This window comes from Megalops cyprinoides, chromosome 10, assembly GCF_013368585.1.
Source record: "Megalops cyprinoides isolate fMegCyp1 chromosome 10, fMegCyp1.pri, whole genome shotgun sequence".
In the NCBI taxonomy this organism is placed as follows: Eukaryota; Metazoa; Chordata; class Actinopteri; order Elopiformes; family Megalopidae; genus Megalops; species Megalops cyprinoides.
In genome coordinates, this window is record NC_050592.1 from 21,238,499 (window position 1) to 21,253,315 (window position 14,817).

The 14,817-nt window shown below is 41.9% G+C and overlaps 1 protein-coding gene across 2 annotated transcripts in view; it reads left to right on the forward strand.

Annotated features, from left to right (window-relative positions):
* Positions 1 to 14,817, forward strand: part of ano10a (anoctamin 10a) — a 32,991-nt gene that overhangs the window by 7,683 nt on the left and 10,491 nt on the right. For both annotated transcript variants that reach the window (XM_036539853.1, XM_036539854.1), the window contains exons 7-12: positions 195 to 250; positions 628 to 702; positions 1,073 to 1,255; positions 2,052 to 2,243; positions 2,471 to 2,599; positions 14,154 to 14,270. In XM_036539853.1, coding sequence (XP_036395746.1) covers positions 195 to 250; positions 628 to 702; positions 1,073 to 1,255; positions 2,052 to 2,243; positions 2,471 to 2,599; positions 14,154 to 14,270 — 752 coding nt within the window. The remainder of the gene's footprint in view (positions 1 to 194; positions 251 to 627; positions 703 to 1,072; positions 1,256 to 2,051; positions 2,244 to 2,470; positions 2,600 to 14,153; positions 14,271 to 14,817) is intronic.

A 14,817-nucleotide genomic window follows, 5' to 3' on the forward strand; every position in this document is an offset into this window, starting at 1 on the left:
ATTACAATAATTTATTTAACAGCATTGGTTTTGTTAATATAAAATTAATATTTAGTCTATCAGTCAATAATGGAGTTCATATAAAATGAAGGAAAGCCTTTGACGTGTACTGATATGAGTCTATCTAACATACGTTGCATTTATCCAGTATGAGTATGTTTTTGTTTGTCTGTTCTCATTTTTTTTATTTTTAGAAAACCACAGACTAGAGTCATCATATCAGAATCATCTGGTACTAAAGGTTTTAGTGGTGAGTATTTGGGTTGTGTCATGCAGATGTGTTGTAATTTATGTGTCTTTTCTTGCTTTTGAATATGTGACCATAGGAATTTAAGGGCTAGAGATTTCACTGTTAAGGTGTGGTATGAAATGTCTTTCCAGTATTTTGTTTGCATTAACACTTAATGCCCATCTTGTCCAGTTAATTTGAATTACCCATAATCCTCTTTCTATAGCCACCAGTGTTGATGAAATATAACATTTATAAGTGTAACATTGTGTTTGCATTGACTCTAGTCACTGTCTGTATACAGTATCTTTGTCAGAGCAAATGTGTGAAGCCTAAATGATGTTGATGTACAGCTCTATAGTGTCACTGGTCATGAACGACCTTTTCTTTGTTCACAGTTCAACTTCCTGAATTGCTTTGCCTCGTTGTTCTACATTGCCTTTGTTATGCAAGACATGGCTTTGCTCAGACAGGTGAGGCTGGAGCTTTGTGTTTAAAGCTTGATGAAGTGCAGCCCATTGTATAATAAGAATCTTTGTTCATGAAGACTTTCATAATCACACATCTCTTCACATGCTCTTGGCATTTAACTGACTACATTTATGAAATGAGATTGAGTCATTGAGTGACTATATATAGACACAAAAAACAGATGATTACCACAAGTTATAATCCTAAGAAGTCTTAATGACTAATGATGCTGCAGAACTGAACTGTTTGTAAATGTTTGACTACATAAGAGCTGTCATATATATATATTTTTTTATCAATAATCATTATCTTACTGGTTGTATCACAAGCAGTCAAATCTAACTCTAACCCCTCAATGTCCTTTGATTTCAGAGTCTTGCTACACTGCTGATCACATCACAGATTCTTAATCAAATCATGGAGGCTTTCCTGCCTTACTGGCTGCAGAAGAGACGCAACAAGAAGATCCATAAGAGGGTTCGGAAAACTATGGTGGACCAGGAGCTCCCCCTGGCTGAACAGGTCACGCTGGAGGCTGACATGTGCACGTACCTGGTGAGCTCCTTTCCCAGAGTGTCTTACAGCTTGCATTTTTCAGTTATATCCTCGGGCACCTGCTTAAGCACTTCAGCTTTGCTCAAAGGGACACTAGACGTCTCCTACCACAGAAAGAAACGTGCAGCCAGACGTGATCCTTGCTCTGTTTGAAAATCTGACCCTCCTGGTATGGAATCTTAGGTCTAACCAAACATTGCTGGACATGATCCTACTCTTAAAGGACCGTGTGCTTAAATGTATTATCCAGTACTTATAGCCAGGCAGCTCTTGAAATGTATTGAGTGTTCTTTGGAAACGGTCAGCAGCTGTATTTGAAGCAGAGGCAGTGTGGAGGAATGCTACCAGTTACAGAATCTTATGCTAATTTGCTTCCTGAAGCAGTAAGTGCTCAGCTTTATAAATGTGTAATGTACAAAATGTATGCAGATCACCCCCTGTCAGTAGCTTCTGTTCAGCAGGCAATAATGCCATGAAGATGAAGTTTTGCATGATCAAGCATCAACAAAGCAGTTACTCTGTGTAGCAAATGCAAACCTATTCATTCAATTTTATATGTACAGCACTATAGCACTATCTGTATGTATGAACTGGGGGAACTGCTAAAGGAATGTCAGTTTGGTGAAGTTTACTGTGATCTGTAAGGGGCTTTTGATGGCAAACTTCTTCCTAGTGTTCCTGCCCTTAGGGAACAAAGATGACTATTGACAGAAGAATAAGAATGTGTTATGAAGGGGAGAATGCGTGTGCTGAATGAAGGATGGAGAGTTTGGTCTAATGTCTGGCTCATCTCTAGGGAACATTTGATGACTACCTGGAGCTCTTCCTGTTGTTTGGCTATGTCAGCCTGTTCTCCTGTGTCTACCCCCTGGCCGCCGTCTTGGTGGTTCTGAACAACTTCACAGAGGTCTACTCAGATGCCCTGAAAATGTGTTGGGTGTTCAAGCGGCCTTTCTCTGAACCTGCTGCCGATATCGGCGTGTGGCAGGTAAGCCGACTGTGCGCCACACTGCCACCTGCTGGTGGCAGTGCGAGCATACCAGCTCTGAAACCAAGAACAGCTCATGAACATGTCAGCTGATTTCTGCCATTGTGAATGTCTTGAAAGAACACACACAGGTTGTGTTGCATTGTGGATGTCTTTCTTACGGCTTGGGCTAAGAGTTAAACTTTAACTTTTTTTAAACTTTTTTTTTTCTCTTTGTGTGTCCGTAGTTGGCCTTTGAGACGATGAGTGTGATTTCTGTGGTGACCAACTGTGCCTTGATAGGGATGTCTCCCCAGGTGAAGGCCTACTTCCCTGAGTCAGAGACACAGCTCATTCTGCTGGTGGTGGCAGTTGAGGTAAGGCCTCACAACTCTGTTTGACAGTAGGCTATGACCACACCCTCTGACTACACACTCTTCAATTCTTTGGAAAACATGGGAATGTAGTCACATTTTTTCTTTGTTTTCTTTTGCATGCATGGTTTATTTATATGCGGCGTACATGAATGGTTGTTCTCTTTGCATACACAACAAGTTAGCTTTAATACGAAATTCTGTGTATGAGTTTCAAGTTGTAGTAGCTTGTTGAGCTCAGCAGGTGGTGCCAGCACGCTTCTGTGATTTCACAGCATACTGTAGTGAGATCACAGTGTATGAGTGTGCTGCTAAGTTGCCACAGAGAGCAGAAATATAACACTAAATACATTGTATAGGTTGATTCTTTGTAATGAACATTTAAAACTTAAAACTGAAACATATTCTCAGTTATTCTGAGTGGTGGATACATAATTGGCATGATTTTGTTCAATTAAACCTATGAAGAAACTGTCCGTATTGACAGGGATATTTTCATACTCTTGAGATCATACTTCTAATCTGCTGGAGACGCTGTAGCTGTGTCACAGTGCAGTGGATCTCGTGGTAAAGTTGAATTTCACAGACTCAGGAACTCTCACGCAGCACTGACACAGTGGCATGTGTTTGTCTTGTTACACACAGAGTAGCAAGTTTTGAGGAAACAACCCTTTAAGTGGTATAGCAGATGTGTGCCACCTGGGATTCAGCCCATGACCGCGAGTCCAGAGCTGGAGCTGCTCTACCGCACCACTGCCCTGCGTCTTTTACATGTCCTTCTCGTCCGCTCTACTGTGACTCAGCTTTCCTTCAGAGAATGACGTCAGTCCTGATGTAGCGTTAGAGTCTGGCGTCAAAGCGTGGGGCGGCAAGGCCAGTGCGGAGTGAGGGACCGGATTAAGGGGGTAGCTGGTACAGTGCAATGATTTATCAGTGTTTACTCGCAGATCAGCTTAGCCTCGTATGGGGAGCGTTGTTCAAATTTCTGCCCCTGTGTCAATGCCTGATGCGCCACACAGCACAATTGCTCTACCTGTGTGTGATGAACACATGGGAGAAAAGTCTGGAATGCAAACTGGTGTATGTGCGCACACGCACACACACACGCACACACTGCAAATATGCTTATACACAAACACACTCGTCCCTCACATTCACATAGCACACTTCCTGTTTTAATGTTCGTTGTGCTAAAGAGAAAAACAAACCCTTGGGAAAAGAAACAATTGAGAAACATTTGCAGTTCCACACAATGGAGTCAGCGCAGGAAAGTGAATGAACCATTGAAGCATTATTCATTTTTGCAATTTCTTGAGGTGGGTGTGATGGGCTCTTATGGTAAGCACAGATGTCAGCAGACAACTGTATTTTTAGCCTACTAGGGCAGAACTGACTAAGTTCTCATGGGCAAACTCACAGAGCTGTCAGGGAATTTGATTGCATTACTGAGTTGCAGTAAGCACTCCAAGTAACAATAGCAAAAGTTATCACAAAATTATCACATTAAAATTTCAGGAAATACACACATGTCATCTTAGTATGCAGTAGTATCAATTTTAGTATGATTTTTGCGATTCCTCACAAAAAACCCCTCTGTTAGAATATGCTGTGATTTATTTGTGAATTTGACATTTGTGTACTGTCAAAGACCCTAACCTAACTCATGCCTTCATGTTGTTATTTGATCGATGCAGTGCTGTAGCTCCTTTTTTGGCACATGACACTCAAGTAATTACATTCCAACGGAGAGCAGTATCCAGGCAACAGGGTAGCCACGGCAACTGGAGAAGTCTTTGGAGAATGAGTGATGATTGCTTGAATGATTTTTATGAATTAAGATTTTGGAGCTGAAGACTAGGGCTGTAAGAAGGAAGGAGGCAAAATTTGAACAGCTGTGCACACTATTGCATCATTATAAAATCACTTTAATGAAAGTATGATTAAGAAATTGATTGCATATTAAGCTTGGAGGTTTTAAGCCTAAACACAAAAAAAATTCAAAAAGTTATTATCACCTTGCATATTTTTACATCCAGTATACTTTGTAATATAACATTAATAATCTAAGGTTCATTTGTAATATGCTGAATTTTTGTCATTTTCCATTAATTTATTTAAAGTAGCAGAGCAGAGAAAAATCCTATTAAGTAAGTGACAGGTAATCAGATTATGGCTCGGATGGCACAAGGCCTACGAGTGGATGGCAGAATCGGCATCCTCAGACCATCTTAATTAATCCGTGATGCGTTTGTCAGCAGGCACACAGCCATTTCTGCCACAGCGCACAGCTCGGCTTTAGCATCTGTCACGCTGTGGACATTTATTCAAGGCCTTTGCTTATCTCACGGAGAACAACGTCCAACACCTGAGAGAGGGAGATAAGACTGCGCCCCCCCTCCCCTCTCAAACCATCTTGAGTTCCGTTTCATAAGAGCTGACAGCCATCGATAAAATAAAGTGGCAGCTCTCAGATGCGGTTTGGCCTTTAATTAACAATGCGAGATGAGACAGTGCAACAGGACGAGCTAATTACGGAGACTGCACGTAATCAACAGGGGATGGGAGATGACATTTTCTAGACAGTGTGTGGAAATATGTGTTTCTTCAGTTAGAGCTGAATGAAAGTCAGTGAATTCACTGGGGATACCTTTGTGTGAACATGTCAGTGTATGTGTGCTGTGTTGAAGGTATTTCAGAGCTGAGGAAACATGTAATCTATATATGAACCATTTCTGTGGTGTCTGCTAGGACAGGTACTTTCTGAAAAGAGAACATGCTAATGTATAGTTAACCGCTAAAAATTAAAATACAAAAAAGGGGCTGTGCCATTTTCCCTGCTTTTCTTTGTCCCATTTAAATGTGTTGGGTAGTAAACTGCTGATTTTTTTTGTCCACCTGTCAAATTATAATATTGCTAGTGGTGATCAGTCCCAATGCTGTCATATATGTCCAGTTTTATCACAGTCTACAAAAAGCCCTTTTGCAAATTCCTGTTCATTGAGAACCTTGTTTTGGGCCTGGTGATATGTGAACGGAACATCTGGTGACTTGAGCAACATTCTTTGTTGTAATCCTGTGAACCCAGGCTGCTCATATTGCTAATAAATAGAGTATTGCAGTATCTGTCTCTCCTCTTAATGTCTCTGTAATGGCCATTTTGGATCTTAACTTTGGGACCTAACATATGCCTGTGCATGGCTCTAAGGGTGATTGCATTTGTGTGTAACTGTCCCGAGCTCATGCTTACATCTAAAATGGCTTGTTAATGTGAATGGCGCCAGCTGTGACTCTTTTCAAATATGACTGGTCTGAGTTCAGGTTTCTGTAGAAGAAGGTACTCTAATGTATATAACATACTATATAATACTCTGTAGTCAGCTGTGATTTTGATAATCTCCATTTACAGTTGTCATGGCAGTGCTAATGTAATGATCGGCAGATGAGTTTCTGTGGTCTTTGCAAAAATTTATTTTAGAGGACTTATGAAACTACTGTTGCAAATATTTGGTGGAATTATGGAAGGAGGGGCAATCATTTTTATTATGTAACCAGTATTTTTTTATTGGTTGCATTTTTATTTTCATACTTGCGTCTTTGGTTAAATTTAAATGGCATGCCATCTACCCTGTGAATAAGACTGTCATCAGGTCGTCCAGGTTTTTTTATTCATTATCTTAAATGAACAACATAGTATTGTGATGTCGCCACCCTATGGTCAGAGAAGGAATCACATGTTTTGAAGGAAGAACAGAAAACAGTCAAGTACTGAAATAGCTGGAGGAATGAAAAAAAAAACCAGCAAGATCGGTGATCTTCATAGTCACTCTCTGAGAGAACCACAGCAGTGCTACTCAGATTGTGAGTGTAGTCCATGTGGGTCATGATGCGTGAAAAAATAATATAGACTAAAGTCAGAATGAGTCTTTAATACATGAGAAAAATAATGTCAATGTTATTAAACATCACAGAAATCTCAAAACACAGATCCATTATTATTTTGTTCATTACAATGCACTTACATATGCTCATTGTAGTTAATTACTTATTTACCATTTTGTCCGAGGGGGTGGGGGGGGGGGGGGTGTCCGCTGAACGAATTAGTGACTCTTCATTTCGGTTCAGTGGTCAAAGAAGTCAAAATGCCCATCACTACACAACAGGGCTCTTATCCTGTCTGGATGTATGGACCCACAGTTAGCAGGTTTCACCATGTCAGAGCCATTCACCTCAGCTTCAGTAGAAAAAATGAACAGAATGCCTGCCCGCTATTAGAGATCTCCCAAAGGTACTGTTGTCCTTATACTGTGTAGAAGGGTCGTTTTGAATTGCTACTCTACCTGGTGATGATGACTGGGTCAAAATGTTGTCTACAATGTGCCTTAGTTTAACGGCTATGGACATTGCACATACATACTTGTTTCTCAGTTAATGGATCTGCATATTGCATCAGGGTTTAATGACCTGTGATTTGCAGAGTTACATAACATTCTAACATTAATATTAGCTAGCTGGCCAGCTATCAAAGTTTGCAGGCTGCCGAGTCAGCTAGCCTCTAACAGTAGGCCTGTGTAACAATTCATTGTTCATTCACTTGTAGCCAATGCGCTGAACATGCTTTGGATGCTGGAGAACTGGATGTTCTGTTAGAAGGATAATGACATTTCTTCATAGAAAACTCAATTAAACTAACCTAGCTAGCTAGCCAATATTAACTTGCTTTCAATTTAGCTGACAAGGCTAGCTTAATATAACATTTGTCCTGCCAGCTAAATCATGTTGCATGTTACCATAGCAACAGTATATTAATGTATTTAAATGAATAAGCCTCAGATTTTTACATACAGCTGAACCATTTAACAGAAATGCCTGAAATGAATTAGTTATTTTTCTGTCCAAGAAAAAAAATGGGAATGAGAAAGCTTCACCACTCCTAGAATAGCATCCAGATTCAGAGAAAGGCAAGTGTATAGAGCGCATGGTCTCACTTGGGGTCAGGGGTTACCTGATTGCATTGTGTGTACTGAGAACAACCAGGAATTACTGTCAAAAGAGAGAAATGAAATTACTCACTAGGCTATGAATATGCTCATTACATTATTTATTTACTAGGTAGTCCCATCCAGAGTGACTTGCATGGCTTGAAATTTGTTTGTTTGGGTTTGATGTATTATTCAGTTATACAGTTGGATATTTGCTGGAGCAGTTCAGATTTACTATCAATGGACCACCTGGGAATGACCCTTTAACATTTTGGTACCAAACCCATTTTCTTGACCACTACACCACTTAGTGTCAGTTGCTATATAACAGCACAGCTCAGAATGAGTAGGCATTTTTGTGAGTGAATAAACTTACCAGGAGGACTGCCATCTCTCCTCTGTCTTCTTCCTGTATATATTACTTGCATAGTTTCCTTATGGTTGACATTAAGGTACAATATATCTGGCTTAAGGGTGCAACATGACCTAGGAGTGAACCTGCAGCCCTCTGGTTACCCCTTTCAAACCCATGCCTTCTGATGTTCTTCTCAGCATGTCCCTTTCTCAGGTATTTCAGAGCTTGGTGATGGTATTCACACCCCTCTGTGTGCTCCTGTCAGAGCCAGGTTTATTATAGCTCTGGAGTCAGGCGTTCTATCCTGTCTTGGTGGCTTGGCTTATGCGCAATGTAGTGTTCTACCATTATAAACGCATTTCACAAATTGACTGACACAGGTCTAAATTGGATATATAATACTAACTGCGAAGTTTGGTTTGTGTATCTTAAAAGCTGTGGGGAAAGTTGGTGGTTAATTTTCTGTAAGAAAGGAAAAAAAAATATCTTGTCAGATGCCAGTAGTCTTGAGTTGTTTTGTTGATCAGAGAAAAAGGGCCTAATGTGTTTATTTTTTGCCTCACAGAGTTCTGCATTGCATAGAGGAAAAGTTCACCATCAGTTCGTTTCCCATTATTTTCAACCCTGCTGCCCAGCTGTCAGTCCTCCCTCTGCTGAATGCACTTAGATGCAAATTCTCTAATGATGGCAATCAGCTAAGAGCCCATCTGTGTAGGTGGGCATCAATCACACTCTCTCTCCTCCGTGCTGTGGTCCTACCCTCTCCCCTCCACTAACTACTACCTCTGCCTGCCAGCACTACGGCCGTGCTCATTTGATGCTGTGCTCGTTAGCTTTCCTGCCACACCCCCCCTGAGGCTGTCTGTTAAAGGCCCTTGGTATGAGAGGGAGATGAGGAGCTTCTGGGCCAGGACAGTGACGGGTCCTGGGTGCTGATTTCAGGCTCGGTTCTGACATCATTCTACCTTGAGCTCATTTCTCCGTGACCAGCCTTGTCTGTCCCTCCTGGGGGATGATGTCACTGATAGCGGTTTTAATGTTTGAAAGGTTTGGTGATGCCTCTGTGGAGTTGGTGGCAGCGGTTTTAATACGGGAAAGAGTTTGAATCACCCCTATTGTTTGGAAAATGACAGCAGTGTTGATATACACGCCATAATGAGGCCAGTTACTCCATGGAAAATAAATGTGTGCAGATTCTTCACAACTCAAAATTAACTCAGTATTCAAGTAACTATTGTGTAATAGACACAGTACATAAATATAACATACCATCTGTGATAAAGGTGGCAGTGCATCTTTGCAGGTGTGATTTCCAGCTGGGCAATTGCTGTTGCATCCATAAGCAAGGCAGGCAAATCATCCCCTCATTAGATTTTGTTATCAAGAGAGACAGGTGTGGACAAGGGCCCTGTTAAAATGCAGGTGTTTTTTTCTGCACAGCAAATTGCTCATCACACACTTGCTAAATGCTGGAGGGGGACTGGCTCATGTGGTCTGGCTGATTTCACAGGCAGTCATCATAGCAGAGAAGCTGTCCTGTCTGCAGAGCTGGAGCCGAATCTGTCTGACACAAAGACTGTCCTCAGTCCAAGAGTGAGAGTGTCCAGTAACTCCAGGGTACTAAGGCTAGGAGGGCATACTGATCAGGGCAGAAACCAATGCAATTAAACAGGCTGCTCCCTCAGGTGACCATATGCTAAAGGTTATTCAGAGTGTGTGTGCTGTCATGGGAACATTTTTAATTTACTGTATCTGATTTGTGTCTGTAATTTAGTGTGAAGTTTATTAGTTAATTTTAAGTAAATGTGTCAGTTCTTTGGAAACACTTAATTCCATATGTGTATGTGGTTGTGTGTGTGTGTGTGTATGTATACAGTATATACATGCATACACTCAGTTACCACTTTATTAGGTACATCTCTCTAATACTGGGTAGGACCCTGCCTTTGCCCCCAGAACGGCCTGAATTCTTCGTGGCATGGATTCAACAAGGTGGTGGAAACATTCCTTAGAGATTCTGCTCGATGCTGACATGATAGCATCACACAGTTGCTGCAGATTTGTCGGCTGCACATTCATGCTGTGAATGTCCCATTCCACAACATCCCACTGTGGAGGCCATTGGAGTACACTGAACTCATTGTCATGTTCCTGGAACTAGTTTGAGATGATGTGTGCTTTGTGGCATGGCGTGTTATCCTGCTGGAAGTAGCCATTAGAAGATGGGTAGCCCGTGGTCATAAAGGGTTGCACATGGTCAGCAGCAATACTCAGGTAGGCTGTGGCATTTAAACAACACTCAATTGGTATTATGGTGCCTAATCTGTGCCAAGAAAATGTTCCCCACACCCTTCCACCACCACCTCCAGCCTGATCTGTAGACAAAAGGCAGGATGGATCCATGGATTCATGTTGTTTATGCCAAATTCTGACCCTACCATCTGCATGTCGCAGCAGAAATCGAGATTCCAATTTCCAGTCGTCTAGTTTTGGTGAGCCTGTGCCCACTGTAGCCTCAGTTTCCTGTTCTTAGCTGACAGGAGTGGTACCCGGAGGGGTCTTCTGCTGCTATAGCCCATCTACCTCAATTTTCGACGTGTTGTATGTTCAGAAACGCTTTTCTGCATAGCACTGTTGTAACGTGTGGCTATTTGGGTTACTTGTTGCCTTCCTGTCAGCTTGGACCAGTCTGGCCATTCTCCTCTGACATCTGTCATTAACAAGGCATTTTTGCACACAGAACTGCCGCTCGCTGGATGCTTTTTGTTTTTTGCACCATTCTCTATACACTCTAGAGACTGTTCTGTGTGAAAATTCCAGGAGATCAGCAGTTTCTGAGATACTCAAACCACCCCGTCTATCACCAACAATCATCCCACAGTCAAAGTCACTTAAGAAGTCTGATTTCCTACCCATTCTGATGTTTGGTCTGAACATATATATATATATATATATATATATATATATATATATATATATATATATATATATATATATATATATATATATATATACACATATATAGATAGATAGATAGATAGATAAAATATATATATATATGTATGTGCCATTCAGCCTACTTGGTGAAGGAATAATAAAATCCATCATGATATGATTCATCCCCGTACCTTGATCTTGTGAATTTTTTAATAAAACAAAATAAGGTCCCATACATTAAGGGGGCATGCTTAATCTGAGGTTCCGTACGTTCTCTCAGCCTTTCCTGCCCTGAACCAATGGTGTTTGATTCAAAGTATTTTGTTTGTCGTGTTTATATTCACTGATCAGTGATCTTACAGGAGAGCATTGTGGGTTGTCGCTCTGAGGCTGAGTGGGAGTTAGGACAGGTGTCCTGGATGAGTCAGTATGGCCCTTCTCCCTCTGTGAACAGGGATGGCAGGTGTAACCGTTGCCTTCCTGAAACACCTACTCTTCCTCTCTGACCCTCTGACCCTCTGACCCTCTTTTTCTGGCACCATCTCTTTTTTTTGCTCCCTCAGTCAGTCTCGAATTCAGCTTACACTGCATAGATATGATTTAACAATGTATTGCCACAGGGTTGCAAATGTAAAATATCTGACAATGATCACAACAGTAAAAATGCTGGTTTAAAGACTTACATAAATATCAGTCAAATATAGATGTCTCACATTCTCTCCTGCTCCTTCTTCCTTGCTGTCCCCTGTGTAATTCACACATTAATGACAAATTGTGAGAACACAGGAATCAGAACACTTGGGGTGTGCACCATGTCTCTCCTCTTTTTAAACTTTATCAGACTTTATCAAAATGATGATTTTAAGAGTTTAAACCTTCTCATGCAGCTTGGGTTAGAATCAGAATATGGCCAGGGTCAGACCACAGCATCTCCACCACTTACCTTACAGTGTGTGGTGAAAGGAAATCTTAAGTAAACCATAGATGAAGACATACATTTATCTGTAAACTTGCATTTTTATGGTGGGTATGTATTATTATAAGGATGAAAGGTCATATGCATTGCTGAGATACAGAATATTGTTCTTGCAGCAGGACCTGCCTGAGAAGGATCCAGATGACACTCCTATACTGCATTAAACACCTTCATTCCTTTCAGGCTGTCTCAGCCAGAAGGGCTTTTACTACTGCACATTTCTCAGAATATGACACCAGCCTCTGAAATTACTGAGAAAATCAAAGACAGGCAGTTTACAGACAATATTTATGTCTAAGGCTTTGTGATTCCTCAAAGGAATGCCAATGTGGCTGTGTGCAACATCCTGGACAGCCACTGATAAAACAAGCTGTTTTGATTGTCTCGGATGAGGGGCCATGTTCCACCCAGATGGTATTGTGTGACTGTTCTCAGAATGCACAGAGTCAGCGTTCTGGATCCTAACAGGGAGAACGGTGTGCAGTATGGAGTGTTTTCATCTCCCTTGTTTGTTCTGGATCATGTACTGTACAGGACAATCTGACTGATGTTTCCACCACAACAGCACTGTGAAAGGAGGAGTTGCGTTGTTAGGAGATGGTGGTCTCCAGAGAGTTGGGGTAGTAGGAGATGCTGAAATGCAACAAACTTCATTTAGGCCTGAAAGCAGTCGTGGGGACACAGGGCAACAGTGATTGCATTGGTACTGCCATACCCCTGATGTGGTATAATTATCTATATTATTGACTGTTATCTGTTATCTGTAATACTTCTGAACATTGTCCTTGCCAGTGTCATCAGTTGGGCAGAACAGTCACATGAAACAGTTGGCGTTTTGCTCAGACCGCGTCTTCTTTTGGTGTGGAGAAGAGGAAGGAGGCGGTTTTTTGACCTCAATACCACCAACGCTGTGAAGACATCAAAGTCCTGTGTTTTTGTTTTGCATCACCTGATGGAGACTATGAAAGGGGTCATTTCCTTTTGGATATTTTGTGTTTTGTAGCTTCTTGTGATTGGCTTTGTTTACGGTGTATCTCCTGCCAACAGAATGCAGACTGGAAACATTTCTATGTGAGGAGGTGGTGAACTGTCACTGTGAACGATGTAAATATGTGCTGAAGGCACTGGATGCTACCTCCCTCTCATCCTTCACTCCTTACATGTGTAATTATCCTTTTCCCTTTGAGCCTTTTCAAGTGATTTCTCTTTTTACTTTCATAGATTTTGTAGAGTGTGAATTGGAGAAATATGCTGGAGACAGGAGCTGTGCTTTTCTGGGTCGTGCTTGTTGCCACTGTCTCCTCCCTTTCATCTGGCTGTCAGGTTAACTTTTAGTGAAAGTCAGTCATTGAAAGGGTTGTTGTGATCCTAGAAAACACAATGGAACACTCCAATTAAAGACTGCGGTAGCTGAAAGCTCACGCTGTGGCTGCTGTTCTCAGTGCTCCGGTCTGTTCCTGTAGTTCTGTCTCACCCTGACCCTTAACCCCTGAACCCTGACTCCACCCCCAGAGGGGGATGAAGGTCTTAGAGCTTTGCTATTTCCACTCCCTGCGTAGAGGGATTAAATCTCCACAGGGAAACATGCAACTCAGGCAGCAGTGTTTGGTCATTGGGTCATCAGTATAAAGTCAATGAAATGGCTGTTTTTTTTTTTCTTCTCCCTTACTGATCTCCACAAACATTTCCAAATAAGGAGAAACCACACGGTCTTAAGGAGAGTATTTCTAGAACTGGTTGTTGTTCTAATCTATAATATGTACTTTGAATATTTCTCCCAAAAAAGCAAATATTTATGGAGGTTTTCAAGGAAGTCAAAAACGGGTGAGGTCATTTGCTGGTTGAGTGCATGTGGAATGACCCTGTTGTTTTGTATAGCATGTTAACAAGGCCTCCAGCTCCCTGCAGGTGTCCAATCTCTCAGTCTTTCTGTAGGGTCTTCCTGCCTCACTCGCAGAGCACCTCAGACATATGGTCATTTAGACACTGTAAGATGAATAATTTACCCACTCAAGGAATTAATGAGTCTTTAATGAGCCTTCGAGTCTTTGTGAAATGAAAACCGTGGACACTGTCAGAGAGGCTGGAGCGTGGTGTTGTCAGATATTAATTCATTGCACCTGGAGTCTGTACTGATAAGCTGCATCACTTCAAAACAGATCAGTGTATGAGAGGCAGACAAGGACGGTTTCACTGTCAGTGACTCTGTGTGCTGCTATTACATAATGTATTATGAAGATGAAAATATAGTAGAGCTTAACAGGAACCTGTTCTTCTGTTCATGATGTTTCCTCTCTGTTTCTCCTACAGCATGTGCTGCTGGCTTTCAAGTTCATCCTGGCATTTGTGATCCCAGATATTCCCAAACAGATCCAGATCAAACTGGCCCGGCTCGAGTTTCAGTCCATGGAGGCCCTCAAGAAAAGAGTAAGTCCTGTTTCAGAGCACCCTGCCCCTCCCTCTCTGACTGTAGTGTATAGTACCCTGCCCCTCCCTCTCTGACTGTAGTGTATAGTACCCAACCCCTCCTTCTCTGACTGTAGTGTATAGTACCCAACCCCTCCTTCTCTGACAGTAGTGTATAGTACCCTGCCCCTCCCTCTCTGACTGTAGTGTATAGTACCCAGCCCCTCCCTCTCTGACTGTAGTGTATAGTACCCAACCCCTCCTTCTCTGACTGTAGTGTATAGTACCCAACCCCTCCCTCTCTGACTGTAGTGTATAGTACCCAGCCCCTCCCTCTCTGACTGTAGTGTATAGTACTCAGCCCCTCCCTCTCTGACTGTAATGTACAGTACTCAACCCCTCTATCTCTGACTGTAGTGTATGATACCCTGTCCCTGTCTTCCACTCGGAAGTAGGCCAGCTGTTCATAGGAGAAAGTCCTGTCCCCCGTTGCACTGTTTTTTTGACCCCAGGTTGTACACACAAGTATCTCATGATTGTTTAAACTATGGTTCACGTAGAATCAGTT